Source organism: Theobroma umbraticum, unplaced genomic scaffold (assembly GCF_002168275.2).
Source record: "Theobroma umbraticum cultivar Fairchild unplaced genomic scaffold, ASM216827v3 scaffold_44.0, whole genome shotgun sequence".
Taxonomy (NCBI): Eukaryota; Viridiplantae; Streptophyta; class Magnoliopsida; order Malvales; family Malvaceae; genus Theobroma; species Theobroma umbraticum.
The window spans coordinates 5,420,860-5,446,392 of NW_018397255.1; the positions used below are offsets into that span (position 1 = coordinate 5,420,860).

A 25,533-nucleotide genomic window follows, 5' to 3' on the forward strand; every position below is an offset into this window, starting at 1 on the left:
ATAATTGTTGAGAATTTTCTTTTATTTTGTTTTTATAATTGAATAATAAAGAATGACGAACGAGGAGTTTTGTTTTATTTTTTTTAAATCAAAGCTCACTTATCTTCTTTAAGTATTACTCAATTCAGTTAGTTTGATTACTTCGATTGAAAAAATTCAAAACCAAAAATTGAACCGATTAAAATGTTTTAATTGAACTTGATTAATCAAAATAACCAAATACCAAAGTAACTAAATCAAAAAAACTGAATTCACTTCAATTCGGTTTGAATTTGCATACCTCCACATAATACCATTGATTAAAATTTTAAATAAGTTTTTAAATTTTTTATTTTTTATATATTTTTTTATTTTTTTATCATATCTAAATAATTTCTTATATCGACGAAAATATACATATCAAGTGTATTATGTGAATTTAAAGATCATTAAATTCATTATCAACTAACATCTTCTTTGCATGTGAATGTTGACATAACTTTTGTATTGTGATGACATTAGTTGAATGAAAAAAATTTGATCAAAGATGTGATCATTCCAACCAGTCAATTTTATCATATTAGAAAAGTCACTTCATTTGTTAAAAGTGTAAAAAATGTTAGCTAATCATGAATTAAACGACCATTAAGATCACATGTGTTACATAATATATTTTTAACTATGTAAAGACCTATATTGATAAAATATAGAATTAAGGTGTATTTGTATATAATAAAAAAATAGAAATTTTTAAAAAATTTGAGATAGTTTAAGGATTTAGTTAGTAATTTAAGTTTTTTAATTTTTTGATTTGAAAACTATAAAAGCAAAAGCACATTTGCAAACAAAAGTTAAAAAAAATATTTTTTAAAAGGATTAAGCTTCACGTTGTTTTACATGTTTACCCACATAATCATATTTCTCATACTTGAGGCTTTTTCGTTAATCGTTTGAACTTGACCCATCTATTACATATTACTAGAAATGTATTCGTACGTTGCACATAGATCAATAATACATGTTATAATAGTTAAGTTTATTATGTTTTTCATTCTATAATTTTTTGTAGGTGAAGATTAAAGCAAGTCCATGTACTCAAAATTATATATACAAAATTTTATAGTCGGTGGTAGAAAATATAAAGTAATATAACAACAATTTGTAATTTCATATATTAGTTGTTAGCTTATTTACAAAAAGAGGTGTCTCTAAACAAAAGTTAGTATAAGATATTAGCAAAGCTCTATAAAAAATACATTGTTTTGTATCTTTTTGAAGTAATGTGTTAATGTTTTGCCGGTACTCTAAGCATATATAAAAAATATAGTGATAGTATGTAATAAAACATAAAACTTTGTCACTAAACAATTATTTAAACCTAATAGTAATTGATATTGGGCTTTGAACTATAGAACTTCAGATCAAAGATATTGGACATTTTTCTTGAAATCATAGCACTAAAAATCAAAGATAATTAATTAAGCAGTGGATATCAAACAAATATCACGACATATCAATGATATCAAACATTATAATTATAACTGTAGCACCTTATATGAAGCGTTATGCTTGGAAACGTAACACTACAAATCAATGATATAATTAAGCAGTATCAAGAATATCATTTTTTTTTTTTGTGAAAGGCAAGGATATCATCTATTATACTTAGAATCCTAGTACTCTAGATCAAAGATATCAATCATTAAACTTGAAAGCGTAACACTGCAAATCAAATATATAAAGTATAATGATTTGAATTGTATTATTATAGATCAAGGATATCAAGCATTATGCTTAGTACCGTAACACCCTATAGCAAAAATATCATCTATTATATTTAGAATTGTAGTACTATAGATCAAGGATATTAAGTGAATATCAAGTAGATATCATGACATGGCAAAAATATCATATATTATACTTAATATTATAAGACCCCATATCAACGATATTAAGCATTATACTTTGAATCATAGCATTACAAATCAAAAAATAATTAAGCAATGGACATCAAGTAAATATCACAACAAATCAAGGATATCAAATATTATAATTGAAATTGTAGCACCTCATATCAAGACTATCAAGTATTATGCTTGAAAATGTAACACTACAAATCAAGGATATAATTAAGCAGTATCAAAGATATCATTTATTATGCTTGGAATCGTAGTACCTTATATCAAGGATATCAAGTATTAGGCTTAAACGTGTAACAATACAGATCGAAGATATCAAGTATAATGATTTGAAATGTATCACTATAGATTAAAGATATCAAGCATTACAGTTGATACCATAACATTCTACATCAAAGATACTAGTTATTATATTTAAAATCATAGGACCATAGTTAAGGATATTTAATAAAAGAATCTTGTAAATAATGTTAATAATAATGAGAAAGAATAATTTTAAATTTAAAAAATTATAAAAAAATAATAATAAATCAAAAACAATTATTTTAAAGTATTGATAATTTTAAAAAAAAATTTCTTGATAAGGCTTCTTCTTACACACTAGACCTTCATTTTCTTACTCTAAAAGTGAAAAGGCCCTTGCATATTCAAACCATCCCACAATTCAAAAAATTTTGACAAATTTCTTATTTTTCCAAAGCTTCAAAAAGTTCCGAATACATTTTAGATGAAAAAAAATGTAGATAGTATAAGGTAAGATCAAACAGCCGAAAGCAAAAAACGATGGAAAAAAACTTTGAAAAAGCCAAAAATACCCTCACTAGGATCGATAAAATCGAGGGACAAAACATATGGAAGACTTGAAGAAGATGGTACTACATCTAGCGGTTAAAAAAAAAACAAAGTACCCATTTTAGCCTCACATGTACTGGACTGTACAAAGAAAATCGATTGAACCCACTTTCCGATAACCTAAACCAAGATAGAGCAATACACCAACCAATGTCCAACCCAAGGTTAAAGAGGCTGAAACCTTTTTCTTTCCCAAGATACGATCTCATTCATATTTTTTCCCTCCAAATGCAAATAAATAAATAAATAAAAACATCAATCAAACACGTCAGAAAATATTAGTATTTATTTGGTGAGAAATATAAGGTGTTTGTTTTATATAGAAAATTAGTGCTGATGAATAATGTGGACACTAGCATGTTGCATATGTACGTAGAACCGACGCTTTGTTGGGCTATAGGGAAAGCAAACTGCACAGCATGATGTAAGCCTATTTTGTCTATAATCAGTGCAAAAAAACGCCAAAAAAATTTATTGAGGATAGAAGTTTTGTTCCCACCATCACGCATCAGCTAAAAACACCTACGATGTGACACTCACAGATGCAAAAAACGTGACCCAAGGTGAGAGTTTCATTGGGGCTTTCTTTTACTTATAGGTAAATTTTATTATTAGAATATTTATAAAAAAATATTTTGATATTTTAAAATTAAAAAATAGTTATTAATGTAAATAATTTTTTAAGCTAGGTTTGGGCTTAAAATCTTATGCCTGAAGCCAACCTAAATCAATTTCGACAAACCTTCAACCTTGAATAAACTACTCAATTTTTAATATCTCTATTTTTAAATTATTAATTATTATTTTTTTCTTTTGTGTAGTAGAAAAATACAAATATATTTTTTTTAGAATAAGAATAATTAGATTGTTACTTGACCGGCTATAGTGTAAAGATGGTGATCTTTTCTATTGATATTTCCTTTCTTAATTTAAGAATAATATTTTAAAAATATATAAACTATTTTAAAATTTTTAAATAATTTTTTATTATTAATAATTAATAATTGATTAACTATTATAAATCAAAATGTCACTTATTATTTTATACCACATAAAGTTTATATGTCATAATAAATCATAATGTGGCATACTAATATGTCATGATGATATAATCGTACGATATTTTTCACTCGACATATGAATATAAAATAACAAATTACATTTTGACTACTCAAAATAAAAATATATAAACTTTATTAAATTCAATAGAAGAATAGATATTTATATTTATTTTGTAATAATTTATTAACCTTTATAAGTACTATTCTCTTAATTTACCTTATTTATTCAAAAATCTCTTCAATTTCCACTAAATTTTCTCGATTAAGAAACCAAACTTGTCTAAAGAAGTGACATAAATTTTATTGATTAATTTATATATACACAAGTGATAGAATTTAAAAGTTCAATAACCGTGGGAAATCACAAAGATTGAATATTGTATCCAACTCATATGAGCAATTATGGGGGAAAAAAACTTCAAAACAACAAGATATATAATAAAAGTTTCTTAGAATAACCAAGCCAGGTCAAGCTTAATTTTTAAAAAAGTCTAAGCTTAAATTGGGTGCAACTCATCCATTTACATATTTTATTATTCAAATGATAAGATATAATTTTTTTTTAAGAAAAGGACGAATGCCTCCTCTATATCCTTGAAGTAATATGTGTTGGTCTTCCCTCTTTACACGTACAAGGACGTCAATTCTTGCAAAATTGGACGTCCATTGGCTTATAAATTTCCTTTGATCTAAACATAATGTGATTGTGAATTAATGGCAAAAAAAAAAACCATATTAAGAAATGTGATACACCCCATGGGCCACAATTAATAGGGGCAATTGAAAAAATAAAAGAACTACATACCAAAATAATCATTATCCTCCGTATAGTCATGAATACCATTTGTTTAAAAGTTCCAAGAGAAGCACCGAGTCATTTTATATTTAATATTTTTTAAGATTAAGGCTGACTCGTGCCAAATTGGAACCTAAAAATTTTTGCTTTCAAGCTAGGCCTACAGGGCCCAAGCAGGTAATCCAACCCTTAGGCCGTATTAGGAAGGAAGGAGAATAAACAAAAGTGCAAACAAACTTTAAAGAGAGGTACAAATTTTATTATATAACCTTATGAACAATGAAGCCATGACACAACTTGTTATTATTAAAGAAAACTGATACTAACAGACTGCAAACTTGAAGATAAAGCGAACATATATAGAAGACACGTAATTAAGACAACCAAACGCCAGGTGAAAGAGCACCCCGAGTTTCTTTTGGTGTATGTATAGCCATGGGATTCCTTTTTGTTCTTTGCGTATTATGAAAACACGGCTGATTTCTTTATTGCATGCATGCCCAGCTGTATGGGTGGAAAAATCTGGATTTTAAAAAGGCTTTTGGTCACGACAATTTAAGTTGCCCCCATAGTTGATACCCAAAATGTCACAGTATCCCTTATAGAAACCAATTCTGTCACCAGAGCTGGGATGAGGACCGTAGCCACACTCGATATATCCCACCATTAATTATGTTCGTGATGGCACCATAGCCCGGGACCCGACCTGCTGCCCGGTCGGCATCCGAAGGTGTCCAGCGTCCGAGGATGACATCATGGCTTGATGGTTTGTTTCCTTGTGGAGTTATCCAAAACCAAATGGCTGTCTTGAAAGATATGGTTGCATCCGTGGCTACAAGCTCTGGATTGTTTATGAGATCCCTTCTGATGGCGCCGTGATCACCTGCTTGCTTGTAATTGTAGTTGCTGCACCGATCATCAAACTTAACAGTCAAATTCCTATAACTCTAATGCATTAATTTATCCTTCTACAAGTACAACACCCAATAAATTTAAGACTGTTTGATTAGCAGATTTTGTTAAAAGACGAGGCAAAATTGATTGATAGTTAAGCTTACTGAGAAAGTTGGATGGGTCCTTGGCCATAGAATTTTTTGTTAGGAGAGCAAGGCCAGCCCGCGTCGCAATAAGCTGGCGGGTTGTTTTGCTCCCCAACGAAGTAATATCCCCATGCATACCGCCCACCAGGAGCAGTATCCCATCCTCCTGCATGCGCCAACAACGATTAACTAATTATAATTCCTCAAAACTTTTATACAAAACTTTAATTAACTATACCATCAATTACAATTACAAAACTAACCAGTTGTTTCATGAGAGGTTTCGCCAAAGAACGCCGCCAGTTCCCTCTTTCGCGTAACAACATCACCGGTTGTGCCGAAACCATTAAAAGATCGAGCTGCAGCGACGAAAGCATCGTAAGTATAGAATCCATTGCGATGTTTAAACATCATCTCGTAAAGGTCTCGAGTGATGATTTCAGTAACATCTTGAGCACCGCTTCTTCTGGTTGCCGATCCTAGCAAGACTGCCAGGGTGAACAGCACAGCATACGACTTTCACTTTGCCAGCTCTGAGGACGGTTTTTGAAGTAGTATCAATGGTAGTCATCTATAAATATAGATGAATATATTGTTTGATATACAAATGGCTGGCGCACTTCATCTTAGTGGACCATTTCGTGGACATTACACCTTTGAGAAATTTCAACGGATATCATCTTAGTAATTAACGCTTTAGTTGATTATGTGATTATAGGAAATTAATCCCACTATTTAATGGATCGATCTGCACGAGAACTATCCCTTCAACGTCAAAGATATGTAAGAAAGAAAATACAAGGCGGCTTTTCCTTAGTTGCTTTACTACCTAATTGCCGTACTCTGCAGATGGGAAAATTGTGGCGCTAATCTATATGTTGATGGAACGTTTTATCTTAACTTTAATCCCCCGCCGCCTCTTTAGTCATCAGCATTTTGGGTTAGCGGGTTTGCCAGATTGAAGGACAAAACTTTGACAAATAATTAAGTATAAACGTTTTCCGAAGGAGATTCAACCTTCTTTCTTATGATCCATTAGCTATAGTGTTCATGCTTACAATGAAAACATTAGAAGAGATTTTATCTCCTTTTCCTTTTAAATTTGTAAAATTTTTTATTTAAAAATAGTAATTAATGTTTGATCTTCATATTTTGTCTGTGTCTCTGGTGTAGATTCTATTTCAGTTTCCTTTTAGATTCATAAACTTTGTTATTTAAATATAACTAAGAATGTTTGATATTCAAATTTTATCTGTAAATGTTGAATATTAAGCAATATGTTTACTATTATCAATGACAAAATTAAAACATTTATTTTTATGAAGGATCTCTGAAACTAGCCTTTCCAACGGTTCCATCCCATCCTACATTTCTGTTTTCAAGTTAACAAACTCCCCTGATCACTGTCAATGCTGCCCACTTACCTATTAAACTCACACATCTGAATTTTCTCTTTTGGAGGACTTAATTCATATCTATTCTTATTGGTTGCAAACTTATTGGATATGTTGATGGTTCAACACCCTGCCCTTTATCATTATTCCTCAAGAAAGATCAACTCTTCCTATTCTCGTTGACAACCTAGTCTATTATAATTGAATTAGACAAGACCCATTGCTACTCCATGGCATTATTTCATTTGCCACAAAGAGTGTAGGGTGTAGTCCCATTTTTTTTGCTTCTGCGAAAACTTCCTTTGATGTATGGAACAAAATTAACAAACTTTATACCAAAAAATCCGTATCAAGAAGATGAATTTAGAAAGAGAAGATTACCAAGCCAAAGGAATCCAAATCTAACTCGGAATATTTCCAAAATCTAGGAATTGTGGCTGATGAACTTGCATTAGTCAATTCTCCTGTTAGTGAGGAAGAACTTGTCATTCATGTCTTGATATTATTATATAGATTGAAAACGATAGTGCTTGATCTTTTATAGCAGCTTATATATCCTTTAAAAATCAAAAGCTATGACTAAGAGTCCAAACGTAAGAACTAGGATGAATGGATGATAACTTCATGAGAAAGCAAAATCTTCGTTGCTGTATTCAACAAGCCATAAGCCCATAACCATAACCAAACACCGAATGTTTCCTTGATACTGATCCAGAGAACTTATGCAGTTTTGGCTCTAATTAATCCATTGAAAGGTCTTGGCCTTTCCAACAGTATGCCACTGTATATCTCACAAAAAAGTCAAGAACCAATGAATGCACTCCATGTTAAACCAAACAACAAAGTCTTGCATCTTGTTCAGTGTAATAGATCGTAATCGCCTTTAATTTTTTTTTCTTCTGTCGTAATTACAGTTTTTAGCCTACACGCTACCATGTACTGGCATTAAAAAGACATGTAATGGGGCATACTGTTAATCTTCCTAAGTTAAATTTTATCCCAAATATGCATTTGTCAGTTCTTGGGGCTCTGGATCAAGGCAGAGGCCATTCCGCTAATGCATGAAGAGATCATGTATTATAGTATTTTAATCCCAGTCCTTGCTGTACATACCACACAAGAACAGCATTGCAATAATCTTTTTTTCTTTCTACAAAGAAAAAACATGTCGTTAAACGAACCTTTGAGCAACTTCATGAGTTACTAATTTATAGTTCGCAAAGCCCCAAAGGAGTAATTAAGGGCTTAAGATCGTTCCCCTCTTCCTTGATAACATACCCAGTTTCTGATATTGCAACAAAATTGGGGTCAGCTAATAAGAAATTTCTTTCAACTTTGAAGCTTAGCAGACATATACACTCCATCCATTAATCTCAACCTGAGAAGGGTAAGAACCAATTATGATGATCAACCATGGATGAAAAAGAAAAAGAAAAGATCCAGCATCCAATATCCTGTAAAGGGTATGCAGCAAGGTAATCAACTTCAATTAAAAATTAAAGCTCAGCACCTCACACTCAGCAGAACATCAACATCGGAAGCAGCACACAGCAACAGAACATCAACATCACAGGCAACACACAGGATAGAGCTCTGCTGAGCACCAGCACCAGCACCAGCACCAGCAGCTCAAAAATCAATTTCAACTCAAGTCAAGAAGCTGCAATAATCACACTAGTGATCAGGAACTTAGCAGCACGTATACAGCAGCAAAATTCAAATAAGCAGATCTTCCGTCAGCTGACAAACATCAATTGCAGATCAAGAATCAATAAATCAAATCCAGCTAAAGTAAGAAATCTGCACCAAACCAATCTCTCTGATCTGACTTTGGCATGATTCTGATCAGAACATCCTGATAAGCTTGTGAGAAAGCTATTCCTTAAATCATTCCTCAAATTATTTCCTCACAATTTCTGTCATTCAATTCCTTGCAACAGAAACATTGTACCTGTATAAATACTTGTACTAATTAATTATGTAAAATGCAGCCTGATTCAATACAACTTCTTCATCCTTTTATATCCCAAGTGATAAAGCAAATTCTTTTTGGGCTGTTTATACGAGCTGGCAATACTGCTTAACAAACTAGTTTAAGCAAATAAATTGCTTCTACTTCTAAAAGCCATACGAAAGTTGCTTCATGATCTTTCTTCAAAGTTTGGCCTTTCGCCTTTTTATTGATTCAACGGCTAAGCAACTTGTTTACTGGAAAATCCATGTAATTAAGCTCCAAGTAACTTAACAGCTTCCGTTAGGATAACTTTCATTAATCACTCTAGGCTTCATGCTATTATTTCTTGTCTTGGTGAGTAAACAGTCAACAAATTTCTTCTTCAATTTGTTAACCCTTATACATCTTCGACTTTCATCATTTTTTTTCCTAATAATTAAGAAAACTAAAGGGGAGTAGAGAAGCTCTAAGAGGTTCACCTACATTCTAATTGAGCAATTGGTTCAAGCACTGGTTAACTCCACTTCAAAAGGTATAAGAAGGGGTCTTAGAATTAGGCAAAGCAAAGTTGAAACTTATAGAAGAAGTCTTTTGCAAAAATCAGGTTTCAAACCAGTTAATAAATGAAAATCATGCACTGTTCACTGTAAATTTTTGGCCATTCATCAATCCGACATCAAATCCTCAACGCATTATAGAGTTATATCTCTCTCCTTCCAATTCATCCCAAGTTCTCAGGTGCCCTTATTTTTCTTTTTTTTCTATAAATGAAGTACATGGCTTGGAACAAAAAGACAATGCAATAGAGATACATGGCACAATCAATATTCTTCAACTGATGAAGAATCCAAGGGAACCTGAAATTGCAAGACACAAAATTAAGAATACTTTTACATGACTTTGGTAAGGGAATAAAATGCCCTGTTGGAAAACTGGGCGAGTGTCAGATCTTATTACATACATGACGCCAATTACATGATTAGAAAAAATTTGAAAACATTGGTAACTTGTAATGGCAAACAGTCGTAATTAAAGCAAATACTTTTGAATGGGATTGAGTCCCTCTATCTTTAGGGTAGGCCCAACACATCGTAATCCCTAATAATATCCCAAAAACCCAAAAAGGAGCTGAGTGTGTGTCTGGTTTTTGTTGCTGTCTCCAATCATTTGGTAGCCACCCAGTTGTCTGATTTTTCAATTGTTTGGTTATTATTTAGACATATCAACGAATCAGAAAATGATCGATTACGAGAAAACAAAAAGTGTTCTTTAGCAAGCCACTTGGTGGCCAAATGGACCCAAAAGGGTGGATAAAGAGCCAATGTGGATTGAGTTTTGAGGAATGCAAAGGCACATTCACTGACCCAAAAAGTACGTTTGCACACTTTTACTCGATGCCCCCAATCCATTTCAGGTAACTTTGATTTTCTGAATTTTAATTAACACTTTAAGGGTGCGTTTGATAGAATAAGATAATTATCGTCCTATCCCTTGTTTGGTGTGTGCTTAAAATGAAGGACTGGATTGCAGAGACAGCTACTCATCCTTCTAGTATAAGGATAATTCAATCCTCTCAAAATTAAAAAATATATATATATATATTTTTTAATCTCATGAGATTGAACACATGATAAGTGCTTTTTTTTTTTATCCTTCAACTTACATTTAAAACTTGAGTTAAACTAATGGTAAGATGACAAATGTCATTGTTTGATTAGTTAGCTCAAAATACTATTTTTTTCCTGTTTTATTTTTATCCTCTTTTTCTTTTTCCTCCTAATTTCCCCCACTACTAACCACCTTTCAAAAGGTTGGAGCCTCCTTTAACCGATGAGAGAAGAAATTGAAAAAAAAATAAAGAAGAAAAGGAAAACATAAAATATAAAGAGAGAAAACATAATTTGAATAAAGTTATTTTTTTTCTTTTTGAAAATTTAAAATAAATATATAAAATTAAATTGTAAATTTTTTGTTAAATAGATTTAAATTATATTTATAATCATAAAATTATAAATTTAAATCTTTTTTTCTTTGAAGAAAGGATAATTTTAACCATTTAAGAAAATTATCCTATCACACTCTTAATTCTACACACACCATACATATTACAATATAAAAATAATTTTATTTTACTTAATCTTTACACACGTCAAATATAAAATAAAAGATATTATTGAATTTAATCACTCTCTTATCTTATTTTATATCACCTCCATAATCTTACATACCAAATCTACCCTCGGATGAGTTCAACAACAATTTGTTTTTTTTTTTGAAGGAAAAGAATTTAAACTCATACTTTTTTAATAGAGAGATAATGCATTAATTAATGAGTGAAATGTTTAAGTGTTTTTTTTATCTTTTTATCGTAATAGAAGTGAATACTCGAATTTAAATTTTTTATTCAAACTTTAATCTATTTTGATCATCTAATAGCAGATCGACCAAGTGACAAATAATGTATACACTAATTTCAAGCATATTTTAACAATTTCTTCTTAAGATCTAAGATGAAAGGATTAAGAATCCTTCCTTCTTTAACAAATGGTTACACATATGTAAGCATAATTAATTTTTTTGTGTAAAAAGTAAAATCGTGTATTTTAGTACTATTTATGGAAAACTAATTTTTTTAAATTCTTTTAAAATAATATTGGCTTTTTGAATTAATTAAAATACACTTTTATTCAAAACCAAATAATAGTAGTAAAAGTAATATCTATAGTTAATTCTTTTTAGTATCTGCTTAGTGCGTGGTTGGTTGGGTTGTATGATGAAATATGGATATTTTTCATCTCTCAAATCATTTGATTGTTGATGAATGCAAAGATCCATGTGCGGGCTGTGTTTACTTACCATAAGAAAAATAAATAAATTTTCCAAAATAAATAAGTAAATAAACAAGACAAGCCAAGCAAGGTCGTGTGAAAGTCATGTTTGATATATACTTTAAAACACACACTTTAGTGGTCCATTTGATTATTACTTTCATAACTTACTTTTAACTATATTTATTTTTTTATCTCTTTAAAAGTTACTATATAGAATAAAAAAAACAATAATTGATTTCTTATTAAAAAAAAATTAATTAAAGTAATTATGCGACAAATCAAAACAATTGTTGTTCAATAAAAAGGTAAAATCATGCAATATTTTGTTAATTACTTGCCAACATTAAAATTTTCACTAAATCTAATTGTTTGGCTCCCTTCACTGATCTTTTTCTACCGAATTTGAGAATCGAAGTCCATTTCGTTGCCTCAGACAACCATAGTTTTCTGTTGAAATAATTTAATTTTTTAATTTATGATTCAAAAAAATTTTGAAAAATAAAAATTTTTTATTATTTTGTTTAATCTAATTAAACTTTTTTAAAATTTATGAATATTTATTTCAAATACTTCAAAATTTATACTTTTATTAATTAAGGAGATAATAATTTCTGATTAACTAACTGTGTTTAATTAACATCAATACACTGTTCATACATTAAATACAAATTCTTAGTAGACAGAGACACTTTAAAAATTTAGGCAAGATGACTTTGACATTTTCCCCCATCAATGAAAAGTGAAACAAACAAATGTGTACCTTTTTACTTTGTTTCTTCGTTTTTGAGGAAGATCCACCATCAAATCTTGGTCGGTTGTCCCGGCCTGCGACCCACTCCACCGCCATGCACATTCAAACACCTTACAGCCACACATGTACATGTATGTACCAAAATACAAACAATTATTCCATCCATCGTGCGATAGACCCCAATTGGACCAAAATACGAACATTTGTACATATGTTTTGTTATTGCTAGTTTTAAGCCTTGGCCTACTCTGTACTCACCTAACTCTCTTCTCTCTGGTTTAAGTTTCCCTTATTCTGAATATGCCTGGAATGCCTACTCCGTACACTTTTCCTATATATCTTGTTACCTTTCTTTTCTATTATGATAATACAATCTTTTTGCACAAAAATTCGATTTACTAAAGGCCCATAAAATCGGAGAGTAAATGATTGAATATAAGATTCATATTCTGCTCTGACGCTCAGGTTATATTATTATATATGTACGATGAATTTGAAGAATCAGATATAAAAGAAAATAGTTGATTTTTCTTTGATGAAGGCATGAGGTGCTGATTCCTTATTTAATGGAAAGTAGAGTTAGAAAATTGTTTGGAACAAATAACAAGAGCAAAAAGAACAGGTGAGGAAAGAGAAAGTGAGAGAGACAACTCAGGCAAAGAGGACAAACGATGGTTTAATCTCATCCCCTGGATCTATTAAAATCAATGCTCTAAAAATAAAAAATAATTTAATTTTACACTAATATAATATAAGTAGATCCACTATGTTATGGTAACTTTATGTCTAATGGAGTTTTTATATGCGTGAAATTATGTTAAGTTTTTAATTATTTCTTTATTTAAAATTAATTATTCCTTTCTCTTGTCATTTTTTTATGTTTCCAAATTAATTATTTGTCCTTGAACACTTAATACTATTATTTTTATATATTTTAAATTTATCTTTCATAAGTTTTTTAATTTTTTTGACACTAAAATTCATGAAATATTAATTTTATAAAAATTAAAATTTTAATCTAAAATATATTAAAATCAAATTTTGGTTCTTTAATTCCATGAAAGTCAAATAAACTCAAATTGCCACTGTATGTTTTTTTTTCTTCATTTAGCTTTACCCCATACGACCAAGTTTTACTTTTTCTAAATACATTTTGGAAGAATTAATTGTGACTTTTGAGTGTAGTGGATTCAAGGAAATCAAATTAAATTTTAATGGATTAACAAAAATCAGGATATACCATTACACTATATTAGACTTGCAATTTAATTTTGGTGACCCATTGCTTTTCATATTCCTATATATATAGGTTAATAACGAAATTTGAGGTTTCTGATTTCACCGTTAAAAGTTAAGACAAGGGTCACGCGCCACCAATTGCAGTGTACCAAAGTGTTGAGGTTGGTGGCTCACGCATGTTGTCACCTGACTGACACACCCACGACCGCCTTCAATCCACTGTCGAACCCCCATCACTTTTATTTTTTTACCCTTTTATTTTTTGTTCACGGCTAACTACTTTGCACATTACAGAAGAACTCCCTCTTTTGCCTTCGCCACCTTCACATTATAAACCTCCATGGTTCTTTAATGTGATGCTTTCTATAATAAGAACGTTACACCCTCTGTTCTCATCTTCTTCCTTCCAAACTCGACACATGGCTAAGATTGCTTGTTGCCATACCATATGGTCGATTTCAATGAAGGCAGCGCGTGAGGTGAGTGGCAGGAGTTCTGCTAAATCCTTTTGTGTGTAAAGCTGCTTCTTACGCTCAGGTGGCTTCCACGTATACAGGCGATGGACCTACATTCTAGTTGTTTGATATGTATTAAGATATTTTTCGATGTTGATGCACTGACTCTCTCTTGTTCAAAAGCATAAAGGGGTTGCGAATTCGCGATTCTATGTCTGCCTTTTACATAGTGATGGGATTTTCCTTAATTATGCGCCTAAAAATTTGATTGGATTTATGTAAAATGTTGGTTAAAAGGTTAGAAAGGTTATTGATTCTAATTAACTATGTAATTTTATCTTATTTTATTTTGCTTTATGCTTAGCCAGGCCGGGCTCTTGAGTAGAGTCTAAATTTGAAAAGGTTGTATAATTTTATCGTAATAATATAATTAATTATATTAAAAACAATAATAATTAAAATAATTAATAAAATGTGCATTAAATAATTTTCAACAACTATTTTTTATATATATAATCAATTATTTTTTTAATTTATAATTTCGACTTTTAAAGTATTTTTTATCTCATTTATTCGTTTTTCCTTTAATTTTATTTAAAAAAAACATAAAAAGTTTATTATGTTATTATTTTTAAAAAACTATAAGCCTTATTTAGAATTTATTACTTTTTATATATATTAGATCAAGCAAGTTGAATAATTTAAGATCCATGAAAGTATTTTTATTTTTTATTTAATGGTAAAAAGACTAAGTCGTTAAACAATAATAGTTTGAAAAAATATTGCCATATTGAATGTTCCTTAAAATATAACAATTATTCTGATATTGATAGTTTATATTGATTTGTAGAATTAAAATTTTTTAAAAATTTATATAAATAAAAAATAATAGTCTAATCGAGATAATCACATTAGAAAATTCTTTTTTTTTTCAAATACATATATTGATTTTAAAATAATGTTAACAATTTCATTAAATGTTACTTTAAGAGAAATTTTTTTTTAAAAAATAAAAATTAATAAAATTTTATTTAAAATTAATGATGTCTCAGAAAATATTAAATGACTTGACTATATTATCAATTAAAAATGAACTATTTGAAGAACTTAATTATAAAAATTCAATTAAGAATTTTACATCTAAAGACACTAGAAGAAACAAATTGTAATAATTTTTTTTAATTTCAACAAAAAATATCTGAATTAAATATTTAAGTTTAAAATTTTAAAATTATTGAGCTGTCTCGATGCTTAGCTAGTATATTATATTCTTACCTCTCTTTAACTTAACTCCATTTAGATACGAAGGCTGAAAAATGTGAAAAAGAAGAAAAACATTTTTAATTATTCAGAAAGATGAAAACATTGCAAATTAAGCACAAATTCTTTACACTTTTTAATGCTCAGTGCCCACACTTCCCTGGGGCACGTGAAATTCAGAAGATGGTAGTATGCTGTATGTTCATCATTAAAATTACTGTACCAATGTACAATTTTTCCACTTGGACAGACCCAAATTTTCTTTCTTCTTTTTTTTGTAAAAGAAAGAGAAAAATATTTACTGAATCCCCACTGCCAGACCCAGAGAGAGAGAGAGAAGTCATGTCAATGACAGCTTACTACTGGGTATGGCATGGGATGGCATGGGAGGAGTGTCTGCAGGACAGGATCCAGACAACAGATAGCTGAGAGAAATACTGGACTGAGGAAGGGAAAGAAGACAACAAATTTGAGAGAGAGGAGAGCGTGGTGTAATCATTCCATGGAATTTGAGATGATTGATGATAACCTGGAAACCCGGCCATCCAATCCATGTTACATGTTTTCTTCTTTTTCTTTTAACCCTTCTTTATCCCCGTATCATATAGAAATAGTATGAAGATTACACTTTTGCTGTGACTCGTGAGTTTCAATAAGTAAAAAGTGAAATTGGCTGATATACATCAAACCTTTACGTCCCACTCAAAGCCTACCCATATTTTTGCTGTTCCCCTTTTTCATGCTGCGCCTTGCGCGAAGAGCAAACTGGTCCAAAATCACCTCATTTTGATTTGCACAGATGGTGATACAATATTCCCTTCACTTCACCTCTTCACAGATTACACTGCTAACCACTAATTCGATCTTTCTTTTTTCTCTTTTTATAATATATAAAAAAAACATATTGAATCTTGGTAATCGTCTCCCACTGTCTAATTCAAAATCTTTAAAAAAATTTAATAATTCAAGATTGTATGATGATTAAGGTTTTAAGACAAATTATGAAAACGGAAACAAATTTAAACAAATTTTTAGATTTTTACTATATTTAATTAAATTTTTATATTTTTATTTCGAATCAAGTAAGTTTTTATATTTTAATTTTAAATCAAATAAATTTTTATAATTAATAATTGATTTAACTAAAATGACATATGTCATTGTATGTCATGCAGCACTAATGTGACATATTAATATATTTTAATTGATGATAACATAATATATTAATTTAGTATAATAACATGATCGTCTAATATTTTTTACATTTCATATCAATATCATGTCGGTATTATGTAAATATAGAATGACAAGTGGTATCTTAACTAATGATAATTAATCAATTAATAGTTATAAGAGTTTATTTGATCCAAAATAAAAATACAAAGCTTGATTAAACACAACCGATGAATAAGAATTTATTTAAATTTTTTTAAATAATTTAGAGGTTTATTTAAAAATTATGTCATAACAGATTAATCGGTGAAAATTTATTGATTATGTCTTGCAAGTTATACCCAATGTGGGTTAATTTTGTTATATCAAAACAATATTCAAATTGGGAACGGCAATTAGGATTCATAGATTTTCTTATCTCATAGCTTTACCGGCTCCCTTTTATTCAAAGAATTTAAGCCTTCCAAATTCCAAGTTTTACACAGCTCGGTGGGTGTCTATTTGAGGATAGAATTTAAGATTTTACAAGGGGAAAAATCAAGGAAAAGAGGCATTTCAACCAGAATTTGCTTCAACCCATCTATCAAAATATATCTAGAAAACTTTCAAAATATATATATATATATATATATATATATATATCTATCTAGAAAGAACATATACATGAAATAGAACAAAATTACAATGGTAAGTGCATATAACTATTCAAAATTTTTAGAATCTGTTTTTTCCCCCCAAAAAATTATATTTGAAAACAAAAAGGAGTTTCACGTTTAATGGCAAAAATTATTAAATAATATTGCAAATTCTGACGTCCTTTAATATAAAGTTTGATGGCCTTATACAGTTATACTATAATAGATTTCATATATTAAAATTTTGCAAGAAGAAGGTGATTAAAACACTATTGCAAATATATTATTTTTTGCAACATAACTATTTTTAGCATCTCGTAGCAATTCAAATTTCATAGCATTTTGCAACAATTGAAATTTTTGAACAAATTTGGTAGTAATATTTTGAATTCGTTGTACACACCGGCTAGGAAAGAAAAAGAAAAGGCCCAAAAATAGGTAGGTATTTGTAAAGCTAGAAGTAGTAGCAAGGCGATAAAATAGAAGAAATCCCAAGTGACATAATGGCCACCTATAAACAGAGACAAAAATGAAATGATGGAGTTTGCCACCCCCCCTATCTTCCCCATTTAGGGCCCATTAACTAAACCATAATTTACTAACATTACTTTAATTTTTAATTTTTTTTAAAATCGAAAACCACCCCCAAAAAGGGTTACTGCAAATTTTGCTACATATTATTCCCACATAGTACGTAACATTATGACGTCATGGCTACGTTTGTCTCACATCAGCTTCAACACCTCCAAAAAAAAAAGGGAACAAAGGAATTACCATTGGTTTTTCCTCTCTTTAGTGTTAAAAGTGTTTAACTGTATCCTTTGGTAGTCCAAAAGTTGTTTAAGAAATTATTCTCAGCTGTTTTTATATATTTTTCATATATTATTACATAATTAAAGCACGCTATAAATTAAGCGATATCAACCTAATTAATTAAATTAAATTAAATTAAATATTTTACTTTAAAATCGACTTGTTTTTGTTCTTTGAAAATTGTGGGACTTGATTAGAGAGGAAAAGAAAATGACGTTAACAGTTATATTATAATTACAGCGCCTGCCTTCTTCTGTCAGGCTGGATGTTAGACACAAAGTTACCACATATATTTAGCAGTGCCCAAATTAAGAAAAGCTGTTTGAAAAGGAAAGGCTATCCTTTCAAATGGATACTCTCTAAAGCATTGAAAAATCGCTGATTTAGTATTAGTTTTGGTTTTAGATTTAAAGTTCACACACATCCATGAATTGTCTTAAAAATAATAATTGTTTCAACTTAATTTTTAGTATGTTAGAGAATTTAAAGTTAATTTTATAAACAAAAATGTCAGTAATAAACATAATAATCAATTAACCCAAAAGGAAAATAAAAAGTAAATCCAACCCCACGGTTAGAGTTGTTGAAAATTGAGTGAAAATTTTGCTTAGATGAATTTCTCAGCACCAACAAAAAATTTCTCTAGACATTAGCCAATTTTATTTATAAAATTTTACAAAATGTATAAAAAATAAATCATAATTTATATTGATTTTTTTTAGTTCCTTCAAATATTGGTTCAAAATTTTTACAAAGTAACCAAAACTCTAGCCTTTGTGACAACATGTAAAGAATTTATTTTCCATTCTTTTAGAATTAATTCTATCTAAATTGGTTCGATGCTCTCGCCAATGCATGTATTTAAGAAGGAAGTATTAAGGAGTCAAATAATATAAAAAAAATTCAATTCAAATTTCTATCCTTCAAAGAAAAATCAATTAAAAATAAATTAAAACAGCATCTAATTATTGTTTTCTCTTTTGCATGATATACATAACTACATCATTATAGGCTCCTTTTGCACATGAAGATTTTGATCAGAAAACTACAACCTTAATCTATAACATGTCTATGATTTTTAACCATCATATGCCTACACGCACGCTACTCATTATTTTCCAATAAATGGGAGTTGATGATTTTACTGAAATTTACCATCAAAAGTACCCACATTAACATAATTGTTGAATAATAGAGAGATAATTAATCACAATGGTCGGATTGCTTGTTTGCTACAATCTAAATGATGATAGCAATTGTGTGGCCCACACAATGAATATTATACTTGGGAAAGAATTGGAAAAGTAATTATAATTACCCATGGATTATTATTATGTTAAATTGAAGAGATGATGATAACAATATAATGGGGGTGGGTTTGGAATTTGAGAAATGGTGGGTAGAGAGAGAGAGGTGGGGTTGGATTTTGGTTTTGGAGGAAGTATATGTATGGAAAGTGAAATAGCAAAAGGGGAGCTGAGAAAAGGTGAGAAGCTTTTTTTCTGCCAAAAGTCAAATAGGGCCTCTTTCATCAATCATAATGATATCTTCACCGCTGATTGCAGAGGGGGATAGATTTGCACCCAAGATTCATCATCATTGCCCTTGATATTTTCTTTTCTTTTCTTTGTTTTTTCGCTTTTTGGTTGCTAAAAAGAAACCCTAGAAAGTTAAATTATATGCAAAAGAAACCGTAGAAAATGACAGAAAAAATATGATTCTGGTGAATGATAGTTTATAATTTTCTTTTTCACTTCTTATTCTGATGCCCGATTATATATATTTAAGATTTCTCTATCTATTAATTGTTGTGTACTCAAACTGTTTTCTCTTTTTCTTTTGCTTCACCTTGGAGGTGTAGGTTTAGCCAACTTTGATGACAACCGAGTGCATGGATTTTCCATGCAATTCTTAGCCAAAGAAATTAAGCAGCTGTAAAATTAACCAATTTGTCGCCTATTGTTGACCTCCTTGACACAGGAAAATTCCACTAACAAATGAGACATGAAATTTCCATGCTTTTGAGGTCAAAAAGTAACATGCCTTGCACTATACATATAAATCTAAAAACCCAAATTTGCTGATCAATAAAAAGTCCAAGCAGATAGTAGCATGTCACGGTTTATACCTTCCACTCCCACTTTTCTTTTTCCTTTTACATTTAAAATTCGAGATAAAAGTTCAAAAATGAAGGGTTGGACATGAAACAAATAAACAATACCCCTTTATGTAAACTCCATGATTTCTTATAGCTAATAAATATTTAAAGGATCTTTTTAGGTTCTAGCAAGTACTAGTTTTTTTACATACAGAGGGAAAAAGGAGAAAGAAGAGCCAAAAAGAAAAGTGGTTGGCCACACTAAAGGTATTTGGTTCCTGTTTTCATTTCATAATAAAATCTTACCAGTATAATTCTCTTTGTCTATCTATGATTCTATCCTACAAGTTTGAGAGAGACCCTCCACGAGTTCTTTTAATCTAGAGTCCTTCTATTTGTAGTAGATAATCTAAAATCCCTAGCTAACTACCCAAGTTTTTCTCCTATATAAAAGGAACCGAGAGCTAATTCAATTTGTTTCTGATCTTCCACAAGCCTCCAGAGAGATAGAAACTAAAGAGATGTCATCAACCTCCCAAGCCATGCTAAACCAAGGCTTGTTTGAGGAGCAAGAGATGCCTACTCAGATGGGTTTCTTCGCTTTTCCTCCAAACTTGAGTTGCCCAGCTCCATTGGGTTGCCACCCATCTCTCAAAGCCTTCAGTCTAGAATCAGCTGATGCACCTTCTGCTGCTAATCTAACTGAAACCCTACTCTCATCTGCCACCACTGCAAAGCATAGAGATGACCCTGGCTCTGATTTTGGAGGCCCCCAGCTCCTTTCCTTGCAGAGATCTAGTGCAAATTTCTGGTAAAAATATCGCTCTTTTACAATAATAATAATCATGCAAAGATTCATTTGGTTTTCTTTCTTTTATTTTTTCCTTCCTTTTTCTTGGTTTTATTCATTTCCATCTTTCTTCGTTTTCTTACCTTGCATGTAAAATGAAATAGTAAGACTTTATTGAATACTTACTAATTTTGTTCAATTTCAATCACCCAAGAAAAAGAGGAAAAAAAAGTTTGGTTTCCATGCAGTGCAGATATATCTCCTTGTATATCTTAGTAAATGATATTGGGGTCTCGTTTGATATGTTTTTAGGGCCTGGGGAGAGGTAAACGAGTGTTTGGGAAGTAAGAAAATTGGTGTAGATGATCATCTAGGCGTTTCAGCAATGAAGATGAAAAGGATAAAAGCAAGGAGAAAGGTGAGGGAACCTAGGTTTTGCTTCAAGACCATGAGCGATGTGGATGTGTTGGATGATGGATACAAGTGGAGAAAGTACGGCCAGAAAGTGGTAAAGAACACCCAGCATCCCAGGTATGTTAATTGCACATTCAAAAAATAATAATCTCTTTTTTTTTTTTTTTTTGCTTTTTAACACTTAAATCTCCATGAAAAAGTTACTAACATTCACATGAAGTTTTTAGCCTTAGTTGTACCCCATACACATGCTATGTTTCCTTCCTTTTTTTTATCATTTGTTCTGTCTTTCTCCTCTCTCTCTCTCTCTCTCTCTCTCTCTCTCTTTCTCTCACTGTAATTATACATGTTATCATGACTAGTAGGCTTTACAGGCTTGAAGTTGCATGAGATCTGAATATGGGTAATTATGGGTATATATTAATCATGAAATTACAATAAAGAAATTTTAAAGCCTAAAAGAACTAGTAATTATTACCTTCAAAAGATACAAAATCACAGTGTAAAGATAAAATGGAAAAAAAAATGTACAACAATTGATCAATTATAATGCACCCTAAAAGGGAAGGTAGAAGATCTTTAACAATGCCAAATAGATGGCAAATTGGCAATGCCAGAATAAAAATGGTATATGTACTCTGTAGTTAAATAGAGATTCCCTATCGCATGCCATGAATCAGGAGAAGATTAAGCAGCCATTATAAGGATGACAAAAGTTAAACATAATAATGAGATCAATTTTGTAATGAAGAAGATCTAGACTACAACAGTGACAGTAAACCCTGGGTGTAAAGATTCATTATCACAACAAATGTCTATGTTATTTCTTTGAACATGCAGGATGTGCAAAATATTATAGCGGGAGAGGCAATATTATTCATTAGATATATATTTTTTTACTCAATTTTTATGAAATTATAGTGTTTTTGCATTAAAATAAATTTCTTTTTAAAAGATAGAAGTAAATACTTTATCGATGATAGTGTCAAAATACCATCTTGATAAGAGTTAGATGCTTCCTTTTCGACAAAGAGATTTCAGGTTCAAATCCTTCCTTAAAATTAAGTATTTAAAAAAGAAAAGAAAGTAGACGTGGTTTCAAAGTCGTTGTGTGCACTGGTAGTTTGTGCTAAGTTGCTTAGCTACTTGTTGACATACATAGATGTAAATGGATGATAGAGAAGACGCTATGCAACGTATAGACCGTAGGGGTTTTACTCCTGAGTGCTTTTGTAGTATGAATTCTATGCAATGTGCAGCTACTAAAACAGTGTATTTTACTCATTTCATGTTGACAAGGATCTCGCTTTTAATTTGTCACTATGTAGAAAACCAACAGACTTTCTTACAAAGTAGAGAAAAATTTCCAAGGCAATGATTTCAGCTCTGAATGACTAAAAGAATGCATAATTATACAGTTACATACTTTGGGCTTTTGCATATCATGTTTTTTGTAAAATCATCGGGGACTGAAGGGAGAATAATGTGCAATATGTGCTGAGTCAAAAGCGTGCTTAATGTCCTCAATTTGCATTAGAAATTTCAGCCCCGCGTTAGTGCTGAATCATGTCTTATTGTCCAGGGGCTGTTGTTTTTTCAACTGTTTATTATGATCATTTTTGACTTTAACTTCTCACAGAAAACCTGGTTTACTTGAGAGGAAGGATGGGTCAATACTTAATAGGAGAAAACACTTAAAATATTCTTCAGTCCGCAAAGCCTTGTTAGACTATACGTCTATATATCCAAACTAAATAAAAGGTCATATGTATATTTTTCATACTATTAAGAACTAAACCTAAGATCTTTTCTCTTCTGACATGGAGATATAAGCTTGGAATTCATATTTTGATGGTAAATGTCAATATTTTTAGGCTATTTCTTGACTTCATTCACTCCAAAAACCCAATTCCCATGAGTTAAAATTAATAGTTCTTTTGCTTTTTAAACATTTACTTCAAGAATGATTTTCCATTGGTAATCATTGGTTCATGAAGGGGTTTTTTTTTCCTTTTACTGGATAAGTTACATTGAGGATTTTGAGTGTGTTATAATGTAATTAGACCCTTGTTACGTACAAAGGTTTAAATCTTTTAACTTTGATCTATATTTGCTAGTTAGAACCATTCTGGTAATCATTTGCTTAATTAGGTTTATTTCCTTTCTTTTTGGTTATAGAAAAGAGCTAACAATATGGTAAAGGATTGAAGGGGATCCTAGTTAAATTAACATTTTCTTTTCAAAGGGTTGGTTTTTTGAAGAAGAAAAAAAAAGAATTAAAATAAATTGCTATAATGGTTTTTTCGTGGCAAAACAGTTTTAGAAGTTGTCTGCATTCAAGACAGTATGTGAGGGCCAATTTAAGTATTTTGCATTCATCGTCACCAATTAAAGTTCTTAGTTAGTATATATATATTTACATTCTAATATTATCAGTAATGTATTTCCCCAAAGAAAATAATGAGGAATGGAGCTAGTAGGGCCCTTCGCTATATGTTACATGTGAGAGGACGCCTCCTAATCCAAATTGTAGCCCCCATTTGGTAATCATAACTAAGGACTTATTGTTGCTTTGATTAATTTGATTATTATGAAACACAGTGACCATGTCCACCTTCATGCGGCCTTCAGATTCTCACAAAGAATGCCTTGGTTTTCACTTTATTTACCCATACTTATTGATTTCTCTGTTACATGATCTCTCCTCTTTCTTTTTTTTCACTTTTTTCTCTTTATTTTATCCATTCTCTACTTAGCTATTATGAAATTAATGATTTGTTATATGATCTGACACTTCCAAAGATAGACCCTTTTTCTTTTTCTTTCTTTCTTTCTTTTTTTTTTTTTGGATTCTATTTATTTGGAGTTTTTCTAGCGGCCTTGCAGCATTAGTGGTAAACTTTTGGCATGTTCAGGAGATGATTTCTAATATTTAGATTATGAATTTGCTTTTACAAAGAATACAATGCTTTGCACTGTTTCATCAATGATAACCTCATGCATGGCCATTTGTTAATTTCTGCCTGTTTCTAGTTCATTTTGCAGCATCTACGAGCCTGGATGAATGAACAGTGGTGATCACATTTCTCTTATTTATAGATATTTCTTGCAGTTTTGCTTTATCAGAATAAGATGCTATAATTAAATATATATAGGTGAAAAAACAAGCCCCTGGCATTTGTATATCTATAGCAGACAGCTCTCTCCTCCATGTGCTGCATTCACATGTTATGTCATGAACAACACTTATTTCACATGCAACTGAACCTCACTCATCACCCCATTTCGTTAGCAAGAAACAAATTACTAAATTTGCTTGGGGAAAATGTATACAAAATGCAGGAGCTACTATCGATGTACGCAAGATAATTGCCGGGTAAAGAAACGAGTGGAGAGATTAGCTGAGGATCCGAGGATGGTAATAACAACATACGAAGGGAGACACGTACATTCCCCGTCACACGACCTGGAAGACTCGCAAGCGTCATCTCAGCTGAACAATTTCTTCTGGTAGCTAGCAGCATACCTACTTAACCAAATCATATATATAATTTATGTGCTTAATTCTCCAATCTGGTTTGTGTAATGAACTTTGTTGTCTTTGATAGTTTTTGGGTACTTAGATAAAAAACATTCAAAATAAAACTTGAAAGGGGTGATGTTTGTACATGGTCGCAATTCTCAATTAGGCCCCTCCCCCCCTTATGCTCTTATAAATATGTCTACTATGATGAACAATACCCTTCTTCTTCTTCTTTTTTTTTCCTCCCTCTTTGTAAATTTTGTAGAATATATAGAGTAGTATGTCTTGTCTAAGTTCCCCAATGTTTTGAATTATTAGGTCTATATATTAATAAAATAATGAGTTTCTTTTTCTTCGTGAATTGAGTGGAATTTGTTGGTCACCTAACAAGAAGCTAAGCTAGGGTGGAAGAATTTATCCACTCGGGAAGAAACATCAATCGTTTTTTGTTGTGTTCTGCCTCTTTTGCATGTCTTGAAATGATTGCTTTGTGTTGCTTAAAAATAAGAATTTCCAAGATGAAACAGACGATTAGGACATAGCAGGGAAACTAATG

General features: G+C 30.8%; 1 protein-coding gene and 1 pseudogene across 2 annotated transcripts; one reads left to right on the plus strand and one right to left on the minus strand.

The window, feature by feature from the left end:
- Positions 1–4,882: 4,882 nt before the first annotated feature.
- LOC110409372 (endochitinase-like) lies at positions 4,883–6,293 on the minus strand (annotated as a pseudogene). The gene is made up of 3 exons (XR_016352318.1): positions 5,911–6,293; positions 5,666–5,813; positions 4,883–5,513 (listed from the first exon to the last, which is right to left on the minus strand). The product of XR_016352318.1 is annotated as an endochitinase-like (transcript).
- A 14,179-nt stretch (positions 6,294–20,472) lies between these two features.
- WRKY13 (WRKY DNA-binding protein 13) lies at positions 20,473–25,315 on the plus strand. Its single transcript, XM_089785779.1, has 3 exons — positions 20,473–21,061; positions 21,353–21,571; positions 24,797–25,315. The coding sequence occupies exons 1-3, from the start codon at positions 20,772–20,774 to the stop codon at positions 24,966–24,968; spliced, it is 681 nt and encodes a 226-aa protein (XP_089641905.1). The 5' UTR covers positions 20,473–20,771; the 3' UTR covers positions 24,969–25,315.
- Positions 25,316–25,533: the final 218 nt, after the last annotated feature.